The sequence below is a fragment of the Xenopus laevis genome, chromosome 3L, assembly GCF_017654675.1.
Source record: "Xenopus laevis strain J_2021 chromosome 3L, Xenopus_laevis_v10.1, whole genome shotgun sequence".
Classification (NCBI taxonomy): domain Eukaryota; kingdom Metazoa; phylum Chordata; class Amphibia; order Anura; family Pipidae; genus Xenopus; species Xenopus laevis.
The window spans coordinates 157,555,300-157,567,284 of record NC_054375.1 but is presented as its reverse complement, the minus strand read 5'-3'; the positions used below and the strand labels follow the sequence as shown (position 1 = coordinate 157,567,284).

The 11,985-nt window shown below is 38.6% G+C and overlaps 1 protein-coding gene across 1 annotated transcript; it reads right to left on the bottom strand.

Annotated features, from left to right (window-relative positions):
• Window positions 1–3,251: 3,251 nt before the first annotated feature.
• LOC121401323 (olfactory receptor 1496-like) lies at window positions 3,252–11,985 on the bottom strand. Its single transcript, XM_041585710.1, has 2 exons — window positions 11,749–11,985; window positions 3,252–4,130 (listed from the first exon to the last, which is right to left on the bottom strand). Exons 1-2 carry the CDS (start codon window positions 11,983–11,985, stop codon window positions 3,252–3,254), a joined length of 1,116 nt encoding a protein of 371 aa, XP_041441644.1.

The window sequence follows — 11,985 nt, the reverse complement described above, 5'->3', positions numbered from 1 at the left end:
CTAGAGTAGCTCACCTGCTAAAGTCTCATGGGCTCTCTCTCATTTGGCGTCACAAGGCCAAATAGTCACACCAAAAAAAAAAACAGAAACTCAGTGTGAATATTCTATGTGCAATACTATCCATAACATGAATTATATCACAGTCCCCAAATATTCTCTGCAAAAGAGTCCCATGTTACTGTAGTCATGGAGGGGATATTATTGCTTGTCTTTTTCTGCTTTTAATCAGCCATTCCACAGGACAGGTAGTCATTTAAGCAGTTTCCCACATCCCTTGAACTAGGTCATCTGCTTCCTGGTCATGAAACCTTCCCAGGTAACACCCCTTTGACCCAGCAGTACCTGCATCTTCAGATAAGTCTGGTTCTAGTTCAGATTTGCAAACTTTTATGCCAGTCATGAAAATACAAATTTCACACAAAGCTGTAATGCTCATCCATAACTAATACAAATAAATGGATAAAGAGTAGATATAGCAAGGACTGGAAGATCAACATCTCAACCCTTTTTTTGGTTGACCCCCCCCAAGCAACACCTCATGGCTTCATTACCATAGATATGTACAGATATGAAATTAAAGTGTACCTGTCACTTTTTTCTTTAAACCATCCATCCATGCATAACATGCTTTAAAGATTCCAGCTACCAATCATGTATTGCCTGCCCCTCCTATCTGCCTACTTTCACTTTTTATTCTGCATTTCCTGCATGCCACTGCCTGCCTCACATTGCCCCTCACTGCTCACAGTCTATAATTGTGTAGCCAGTGCAAAGACATGGGCATCTGGCCCCCCATTTTGGTACCTAAACAAGATTTTGAGGAATTATAAAGCATGTCTGAATATCAGTGTCCACAAAATGGCTGCTGCCTGCTTGCTGTGGTTGTGAATTCCAAGAAAGTTGTCAGATCCAATCTTCTAATGGCTAAAAATTCCCTACTGGCAACATTGTAATTTTTAGTTAGACTTTCTAACTGCTTCTCTGGAGGAAGGAATTTATCAGTTAAGAATAGTGTCAATTCTGGATTTCTTAGGCTAAACCTTAACAGTCCTTTTCAAGAATATTTTTTTTGAGTTTAGCTTAAAGTATGTCAATTCAAAATCGGGAGTCCATATAATTATTCAGCCAGGCCCAAGGGACCCGCCCCAGTTCCAAAAGGCAATCAACGGCAGAAAAGTTTATATCAAAAACGATATAAGTCCCAAGGCCTCTTCAAGTAAAAAAAAAAATTAATTTATTGTTATTCACATTTAAACAGTATCTAGTACATACAACCCCACATATCCCACCTTACGCGTTTCACACCCTCCTTACGCGTTTCACAGCCTCCGGCGCTTAGTCATAGGTGTATCTCAGATACACCTATGACTAAGCGCCGGAGGCTGTGAAACGCGTAAGGTGGGATATGTGGGGTTGTATGTACTAGATACTGTTTTAATGTGAATAACAATACATTTTTTATTTTTTTTTTACTTGAAGAGGCCTTGGGACTTATATCGTTTTTGATATAAACTTTTCTGTAGTATGTACATATTATATACATGTAAATGCATACATTTCAATAAAATCGTCTACCAATTCAGATATAAACTCGTTTAGCAAAGGCAGAAGATCCCTGTGACTTCAGATTCAAGGAAAGCTTGAAAATGTCTTGGTAGGCAGTTGGAACTGTATTGGAAACAGGACTTTATAGGGAGAAGGTTCAATATCACACAAATGAGACTCCCCTGTCTTACCTAGGAGTGTCCCTGCTTCAGAGGACAGCTGTTAGCAAAGTCTACCTTCCACCACAGTAGAGGCAAAAATCTTTTGAGATTTTTCTGCTCACTTGGACATCTCACAATCTGCATAAGTTCCTCTTGAGGAACTGAAGATGATTGTGTGACAGATGGGTGGAAGCTGTTTGCCAAGTTCTTTGTTTACCTGCCGATTATCCATGTTATAAACTGAAAGATATGGAAGACCGCTAGATAACAGATCATCTTTTAACTTATCAGATGACCCTGTCAAGATGCTACGACAAAGTTTTTATTAATCCATGCTGTATTAAAAGTCTGGAATTCAATCGCATACTGGCAGGCACTGAGATTTGAAGTCCATTAGATGTGAGGAGCTACAGCTACATGGCCCGGAGCATCAAAGACAGTCCAAAAGGTCAAGAGGAAGGCTTTTTTTTCTTCCAACATGGAGATGACATATACCACAGTAGCATAGTGGGAAGGTTGAAAAATAAACTGTATTAGGTACTGGTTCACAAACTCTGCAGGCAAGAGAATAAACATGGCAGTGTGGGTGTGTCAGAATATGAGATTCTTTGGAAGTTACAACATTAGGTGGAAAACAGCTGTGCTTGAAGGGCTTGCAAATACCACAGAAGCAATAGGCATGTGTGTGAGTAGGGCCTCCAGTACTTCTCCTGTGTAAGCCTGGAAAATCCACAAAAATGCTGTCTTTTCTAGGTCTGACAAGCTTCCTCTGTAGGGTAGATGGTCCAATTAAACTGTTAAGGTCTACTCGGCCCATGCCAGGGTTCAAGTTGGGATCAAGGAGGAAACTGAGTTTAGATGAAAGGCAATTCAAACCCCAATGCAATGACCTCGCATTCCAGAATGTCACTATGAAAATACCATGGGCACCTCCAGTTTGGGATGTGGCACCACACAGGAACTCACTACCAGTAGCACACTTTAGAAAAGTTCAGAAAGTGTGCTCAATATGATAGAAAGTGTGCTCAATATGATCCTCATAAAATCAAGCAAACAGAGCTAGCTCTAAATAGTAGCTAGGCAGGTTTTACTTTTTAAATCTCATCTGCTGTTCCTAGGTCTGTGTCACTGTGATGCTTAACATACTTATCTTGTAAGTCAACCCTCTGCCAAAGTCACTGCAGTCTCTTTCTTTAGTTGAGATGCTGGGCCACTTGGCCTCCAATACATTTTAACAAGGAGTTTGGGGGATTAAGATAGTCTGTGCTGGGACACATCAAATTTCAATGCACTGTGAAAAGCTTTATATGGAAGTTGTAAAAACATCTATTAGCAAGAATGTAGCTCACCTTCATCATTTTAACTAATTTGATAAAGCATAGCTCCAGTTAGAGTGTGTAACTTGTCTTAGCCACATGTCTCAGCAGGTATTTTTTTAAGGTATCCAGAATCCTTTTCATAAGAGGTACAGTATTGAAAATGCATGCAAGAATTGTTCTCTTAGGGGCCAAATGTTGCTCATGATTCTGGTTCCTGGTTCAGTTTTTACTTATTTATAACTTTAGTTATATTTTTAAGGGCATTTTTCATATCTGCACTTTTCAAGCTGTAAATAATTGGATTAATAAAAGGTGTCACTACTGTATATAAAAGGGAAATAACTTTTTTAGTAGTTTGTGATTCATTTTTTGTGGGAACCACATAAATACCAATGAGAGTTCCATAAAAGATGGAGACCACCGTCAGGTGGGAGCTGCAGGTGGAGAAGGCTTTTTGTCTCCCTATATTGGACACTATTTTTAGGATTTCATGGGCAATACAGCTATAAGATCCAATGATTAGCAAGAAAGGAAACATAATCGCAGGGATAGATACAGTCATTGCCAATATCTGTGTCAAGAAGGTGTCTGAGCAGGAAAGTTCAAGAAGAGGAAAATAATCACAGAAGAAATGGTTGATGGTATTTTTGTTGCAGAACTCTTGTATAGCTGCAGAAACCACACTAACTGGTATAAAACAAATAGAAAGCAGCCATGACAAGACAATTAATTTAGCACAAAATCTGTGGTTCATTATCGAACAATAACGCAGAGGATTACAGATGGCCAGATATCTGTCATAGGACATCACAGTTAGAAGGAAACACTGTAAAGCTTCAGACACCCCCAATAAATAAAGTTGTGCAATACAACCAGTAAAGGATATCTTAGCTCCTTCATTCATCACAGTTTTGAGCAGGATGGGAACAATAAGCATGGACTGCAGGAGATCAGATAAGGAGAGTTGTTGGAGAAAGAAGAACATGGGAGAATGAAGATCTTGGCTAATTGTTACCAATGTTATGACAAGGGAATTTTCATAGATGGTCAATATGTGAATCAAAAGAATCACAGAAAACACCAGGATCTTGAAATTGCCGTGGTGCTGAAATCCCAAAAGGAAAATTTCAGTAACCACTGAATCATTGTTCATTTGCATTGATGTCCCTGGGAGGAGGAAACGTTAAGTTTTCATAGAATTCTACTCTCTGCTGACACTAAGGGGCAGATTCACTAAGCTCGAGTGAAGGATTCGAATGAAAAATACTTCGAATTTCGAAGTATTTTTTTGGTACTTCGACCATCGAATTGGTTAAATTCGTTCGAATTCGAACGAAATCGAACAAATCGAACGAAAAATCGTTCGACTATTCGACCATTCGATAGTCGAAGTACTTGCCCTTTAAAAAAAACTTCGACCCCCTACTTCGGCAGGTAAAACCTACCGAAGTCAATGTTAGCCTATGGGGAAGGTCCCCATAGGCTTGCTAACCTTTTTTTGATCGAAGGATTTTCGTTCGATCTTTGGATTCAAATCCTTCGAATCGTTCGATTCGAAGGATTTAATCGTTCGATCGAACGAAAAATCCTTCGATCGATCGATCGAAGGATTAGCGCTAAATCCTTCGACTTCGATATTCGAAGTCGAAGGATTTCAATCCGAGGGTCGAATTTCAAAGTATTTTTAACTTCGAAATTCGACCCTTAGTGAATCGGCCCCTTAGTCCAGTTAAGAGTAACGAGAATTTATGCTTGGAATTATATATATATTTCAAACATTTATACTTCCTTACTGTATTTAAATGCAATCAATGTAATAGTTCTATTAAGTGTAATATATTATTTGTGTTGGTATGAGCACATTCCTTTACACTGAACATGCAGTACATACATATTTCTAGTCTGCAACTTAAATTATCTGCATTAAAAAAAATGGGAATCAAAAGAATCAAAGGAAACATCTTTTTTATATTTGATATTAAAGTTGTTGAGATGCTGGAATCCCAAAAGAAAAATTTTGGAGATCATTGTGTAATTGTTCTTTAATGTCACCTAGAAAGAGAAATAAAAGGAAATTTGTATTTTTCTGGTAATTCTACTAGTATTTTAGTAACAGTAATGAGAATATGTTGCTTGTAATTAAGTACTTTTGGAACAGGTCATACTTTGCATTTCCTTTTTATACATCTTGGTCACTATTTTAATAATTCTATAAATAATATTCTAGAAATTCTGTTACTATTATTAGGTTACATAATTCGCCACCCACAAATTTGCACCAAATTTCTGTGTTTCGCCACTGGTGAATAAATTATCGAAACTGAGGAGAAAATTTGGTGGGTCAAAAAAATTTGGCCACGCGCCAGAATAGCATAAAAATTTTGCTTGTCAAAATTAATTGGACGCCCATTGAGTTATTGACTAAATTTATTTTTTATAAAACTTCAAGTGGTTGTGCAAGAGATGCAGAGCTGTTTTATGCTGAAACCTGATGTCTTATTACACAGTGAATTGCCAATTGGATAAAAGGAAGGCTATATCTTGTTTGAATCTACTGTATAAAGAAAAACAACAAAACCAACCTGAAGAAATGTGTATTCTTGTGTGGCCTGAATGCTCAGAAACACAGTTAAAGTTTCAGCAGTAACAAAGCAGGTACTATTTCAAGTATGGCCTCTTTAAGAACATCATGCTGGGTAATTTTGCCAACATCTTTTTAAGGCTTACTGTCTTCGTCTCTCTGGTTCCTGCTGGAGATTACAGGCAGTTTCCTACTATACACTGTGGAATCCTACTCCTTTCTCGAATTTGCTAGGTGTTTTTGCTTTTTTTCTAGTCCAATGTATCCAATCTATTTTGTGCACAAATAATAAGCAATAGCCTAGAACCAGGAAAATACTTATCCTTTCTATTTTTTTTTTTTAGAAATCTCTAAACAAAGTTTGCAACATTTGTCTTTCCAGACCAGAACAGACACAAACCTGCTATGAAAATCAGAACATCTGTTTCATTGAAAAAACTTTTGTATGTACAGCATTACTGTCTAACTGGGGCCTGCAGCCCTCCCCTTGTGTAACCCCCATTAAAGTCTACCTGCTGCGACCGCTTCTCTTGTGTGAGCTTTAAAAGTTATCAGTACTGAGATAAACAACCCCCTGCATTGTTCTCACCTCAGACTAGACTCTGCATTGTTCTTCTGTCCCCACCTTATACAGACTGTAGGAGTGGTGCCAGCACAGTGTTAGTGTACATAGTATAGTGTTATTCTGTTTGTCTTAGAGTGGTCCTAATCAGTTACTTGTGTAGTCCTGATAGGTTTCCCTGTCTTCTACCCTGCTCTGTCTGTGCCTGCATTGCCCTGTGCTTCTATGGTCTTAAAATTTGTTGCGATAACAAGGATGTGGTTTTCAGTGGGTGTAGTTTAAAAAAACAGGGTGTGGCTAAGACTGGCTTCCATTATCTGCTCTCTACCAAGTAGCCCAGAAAAACTCCAGCCCATAGCACCGCAGAAGTTATACAGCACTGATGTAGAGGATATTTATGGTATAGCTACATATACTAGATAACAGTGCTCACATTAAATAAAGTAATTAAAGGACTTATTTATTATTAATATGCAGACAAATATCTTTTGCAATTCACAGTATATATATATATATATAATATCTTATTTTCAAAACTAAGAGGTGCTCAAGAAAAATTTACTAGTCAAATAGCATTTTTAAGGGAAGGTATGCAGAATTCTGTGATTAAGTCGCATCTTCTAAGCATTCAAAAACCTCATAGGATAAATTGTGGGCCAAGATGCAATATTTGTCCCTCAACTTGTGTGTCAGGGCTTTTACTGCCATTCTCTGATTTACCAATAACATAATTTCCATGGAAGGCTCCTCTTTTAGCTATTGTTCAGTCTGTAAGCTTTTATTACCTAGCTTCACAAAAATATAGTGAGCCAGAAAGTTGCAATTGTACTATTAATCCAAACAGGGGACTATGTAACCAGAAAACAATGAGTTTTTACGGAGTAAAACAATAGAAAAAGAAGGTAACACAGTGAGAATTTGTATGTTAGATACTGGTTTCAGAGATGAAAAGGAAAGAAGCAGGAAAGCAGGTGAGAAAGAGGTTGTTGATAAACCTTTAAAGTTAGTTAAGAAATTACTGTTCATCACCCAAATGTAGATACGTGTATTTATTAGAATTCTTTGTGACAAATTATAAAGTAAGGAGAAAAGCATTAACATTAATTGGGATTCACCAACACAAAGACCAATTGGGGTGAGCTAATTCCTGTAATGAAGGATAAATACTAACTAGAAAGTATTACGGAACTGATGTTCTTCACTGAGACTTAAGGATATAATAATGTTTGGTAGAGTGCATTGCATTAGTTACCTTATAATGAGCTTCGTCTGCAAAACATCCTGATTGACTGGGCTCAAGGAGAGATGTCATATCATGGAAGCTAGCTAGAGCATTCATAAAATGGTGAAGTTAGGTGTACTAAGCAGTAAAGCAGAAAACTCACCAGTAGAAATGTCGGGGTTGGAAGCCAAGCCCCAAAGCTTCGGCCAAGGCGATTGAAATACCATCAATAATAAAATTCAAGTTGGCACTCCAAAAAGTCCAACAAGTAGGCTATAATTCTAAAAATACAAACATACTTATTTTACAGTCTTTATTTGACTTGTTAGAGGCTAGAAAACATTTCAACAGGAAATTAACTTCAAGGTACAATACCAAAAAGAAACACAAAAAATTGTGGATAAACATCTAAAAAAGAGTTTAGTCACATTTGTTTCCTTTTTTTATTTAATGTCTGAGACGTTTTCCATTATGGGTTCCTTTGAGCCTTTTTATTGTTAATCATGGAAAATTAAACTTGTAGAATCCAGAAGCTCAATGTTTAAAAAAGTACAAAAATTTATTTTACATTATGTATAAAAAATAGAAGCCTTATGCATTTTGTGTTGCCAAGAGTCATTTAATCATAGGGTAACTTTCTTTAGACAAACAAAAAATATTTAAAGGATAAGGAACCAATGAGAAGTTTTTTAGGCTGAGTTTACAAGGCCAGCAAATAGGCTTCCAAATATCATTACCTCCGATGGCTCATTTACAAGGTACATGCTATATAAATATAATATTGCATTCTTATTGTTGACCAACAAATTGAGCAAATTCAGCCCTATACCGTTCTTCCTATGAAACATCTCCCATAAAAAGATCTGGCAAAAATGTACTGACCTGATTTGCTCCTATCACAATGACACCATATGCTGATTGAGAGGTGTGAAATGTGTCTCCTTTTATATTTACAGGATGGATTAACTCACACAACCACTCATTCTATTGAGAAATCTGATGAAGTCCATTGAGGTTGTCATAATTGGTCCCATAGAGTAAACCAATAAATGTTAAAGATTTCACACAAAATCCTGTACATTTATTATTTCATGTTTCGAGTTGCTCTGCTATTTAGAAACATATGTAGAATTCTAAAATCATTAGAGCCAATTATGACATCCCAGATTGAGGGGTTTAACCCCACATTTTAGTTATTGTAGTATTATATGTTATATGCACAACAAAATGTATGACTTTCTTTTTTAAAGGTATGTTTTATTGATTTTATAAACAATAAACAACAATAAACACAAAAACAGTGTTGTTTGGTATTCTTTACAGTGCACATAAGTCTAGATAGCAGAATAATATGTTAGAGTAGCATTGTTTGGTATCAAGTTATTTGCATCTTTAGATTCACGGCTCTATGGAGTTTTGATCACACCAGGCCCCCCAGACCCTCCTGAACTTATCGGTTGCCCCTCTGGTCTCGTAGGTGAGTTTGATCAGTGGGAGGGCCACATCGACTAGTCTTTCCCAAAATGATGTATTTGGGAGGGTTGGGTCCATCCAGTGCATGATTATAGTTTTTTTGGTGTAAAACATGAGGGTGAAGAAACAAATTCTGTCTGGGTTGGTAGGTATTAGATCCTTAATTACCCCTAGCAGACAGACCTCTGGGCTTACCACCTGTGGTGTCCCCAAATCAGAAGCTATGGTACCCATCAGGTCTCTACAGAACTTTTGATTTGGAGGACAATTCCACACCATGTGTAAAAATTTGCTCTTGGCGCTTTGCAGCGGGGGCAAAGATCATCTTGTCTCTTGGCCATCCTTTTCAGTTTAACCAGGGTTACATAAGTTTGATGGAGTAACTTATAGTTTATAAGCTTATTTCTGATTGAGATCAAGAAATCATATGCCGTGGCAGTGGCTTCTTCCCATTGCTCCTGATTGAGACCAGGGATAGCGTCTAACCAGAGATTATGGGCTTGATCAAAAGGAGGTTTGACAGTACCCTGTAAATGTTTGTATAATTTAGACAGGAGTTTGGCAGGGCTGGGTGAGTAAAGAGTGGTTTTGATGCCCACCACCTTAATTACAGGAGATAACTCATCTATTTAATCTTTTGCTCTTAACTGGACTGTTCCCTTTTCAACTAAAACATGCTCTCGTCACCCCCATTCTGAAAAAACCCTCTCTTGATCCCTCCAATCTTGACAACCTCCGACCTATCTCTCTGCTACCTTTTATCTCTAAACTACTTGAGCGCCTAGTCTACAACCGACTTACCTCATTCCTCTCTGACAATAACCTGCTGGACCCCCTACAATCTGGTTTTAAGCCACAACACTCCACGGAAACTGCCCTGACTCGACTAACTAATGACCTTTTAACCACTAAAGCCAACAATCATTTCTCACTACTAATACTGCTTGATCTCTCAGCCGCATTTGACACTGTAGATCACCCTCTCCTCCTCCAGTCCCTCCATTCGCTTGGCCTTCGTGACACAGCCCTGTCCAGGTTCTCTTCTTACATCACCAATCGTTCCTTCAGTGTCTCCTACAATGGAGTATCATCTTCTCCCCTACCTCTTTCTGTTGGAGTTCCTCAAGGCTCTGTCCTGGGACCATTACTATTCTCCCTCTATACTTCCTCTCTCGGCAAATTAATCAACTCGTATGGTTTCCACTACCATCTCTATGCTGACGATACTCAGATCTATCTCTCGTCTCCTGATCTCAACCCAGAACTCCTAACTCTCGTCTCCTCCTGCCTGTCCGCTATCTCTACCTGGATGTCGCAACACTACCTTAAATTAAACCTCTCTAAAACTGAAATGGTTCTCTTTCCCCCAACTAACACCAGTAACATCCCGGAAGTATCCATCATAGTTAACAATTCCACTATCACCCCCTCTCCCCAGGCCCGGTGCCTTGGGGTTATCCTAGATTCTGCCCTGTCATTCACTCCTCATATCCAGTCACTTATTAAATCATGTCACTTCCACCTAAGGAACATATCCAAAATACGATCATTTATCACCCAAGATGCTGCCAAAATTCTTATTCACTCTCTCATCATATCACGTCTAGACTACTGTAACTCTCTTTTAATTGGCTTTCCCCTACAGTCCATAATGAACACTGCTGCGAGGCCCATACACCTCAGCAACCGCTCCTCCTCTGCCTCACCATTCTGTCAATCCCTGCACTGGCTTCCGTTACCTTTCAGAATCAAATTCAAATTAATGACACTGACTTTCAAAGCACTTCATAACTCTGCCCCACCCCACATCTCTGAACTCATCTCTATATACTCACCCAACCGCCTACTACGCTCCTCTACTGACCTGTGGATCTGTCTTGCATCTCTTGGTAGGTAAGACATTCTCCCTTGGGAACTTGGTCACCCAGCGTTTTGATGCCCAGTTTTGAAATCAGGTAGGTTCTGGAGACGGGGAAGAAGTGAAATTGGATTTTTTAATATTGAAATTGACTCCTGGTCCTAGTTTAAATTAGGTAATTATTTTCTTAATCGCAAAAAAATTTTAATGGCATTTTTCAAATCTCTACTTTTCAAGCGGTAAATAATTGGTTTAATACAAGGAGTCATTGCAGTGTATAAAAGTGAAAGAAGTTTTTTAACTGTCTGTGATGGGATTCTTGAAGGAACAACATAAAAGGGAAAATTCTTTCATACTTACCGTAATTTTCTTTTCCTGGACTGAAGCATGGCAGTAGTCACTAATGGGTTAATCCCTTGCACAGCGGAAGGACAGGAAATGCAATTAAACCCTCTTCCCAACCCCCTTACCCCATCTCTTAACCCTGTCCGAGCTCAGGTACTGAGGGGGGGGGATCGTGCCTACTGCCATGCTTCAGTCCAGAAAAAAGAAAATTACGGTAAGTATGAAAGATTTTTCCCTTTTCCTGTCCTTCCGCATGGCAGTAGTCACTAATGGGAATTACCCTAGCACTAATCAGACATGGGTGGGATGAATTATTTATTTTGCTGAACTGAAGTACAGAGACTTTATGTCCAAAAGACGCTTCTTTTGCCGACAAAACATCCAACTTATAACAACGAACAAACATAGACAATGAGGACCAGACTGCCGCATTGCAGATTTCTTCTGGCGTAGCTTGAGCTTTGAAAGCTCAAGAGGCTGCTATAGCTCTAGTGGAATGAGCCTTAATGTGGGGAGCCTGCGTAGACTTAATTGAATATGCTTTCTTGATACATCCTTTTATCCAGCTCGCAATCACTCGTTTTGAAGCTTGCTGTCCCATGGAAGAGCCCTTGAATAGTAGAAGGAGCTTTTAACACTTAAATGAGTCGGTCCTATGCAAATATACAGACAAACACCTTACCAGATTCAGATTATGCCACTTCTTTTCCTCTTCTGTAACAGGATTAGGAAAGAAAACCGGCAATACCACCTCTTTACTGGCATGATACATTGAGACTACCTTTGGGAGAAATTTCTCTGGCAATCTCAAGACAACTTTATCTTGCAACACCTTTAAGTACGGTTCTTTCCTAAGCAATGCTTGGATTTCAACCACTCTGCGAGCTGATGTTACTGCTATTAAAAATGCTGTCTTCAT

Excerpts from the sequence above, each read along its gene's own strand:
- LOC121401323 (XM_041585710.1), bottom strand. The coding sequence starts at position 11,985 with ATGAAGACAGCATTTTTAATAGCAGTAACATCAGCTCGCAGAGTGGTT. Across the intron at positions 4,131-11,748 it reads AGTGGCATAATCTGAATCTG|CACCACGGCAATTTCAAGAT; the intron begins GTAAGGTGTTTG and ends TTGGGATTTCAG.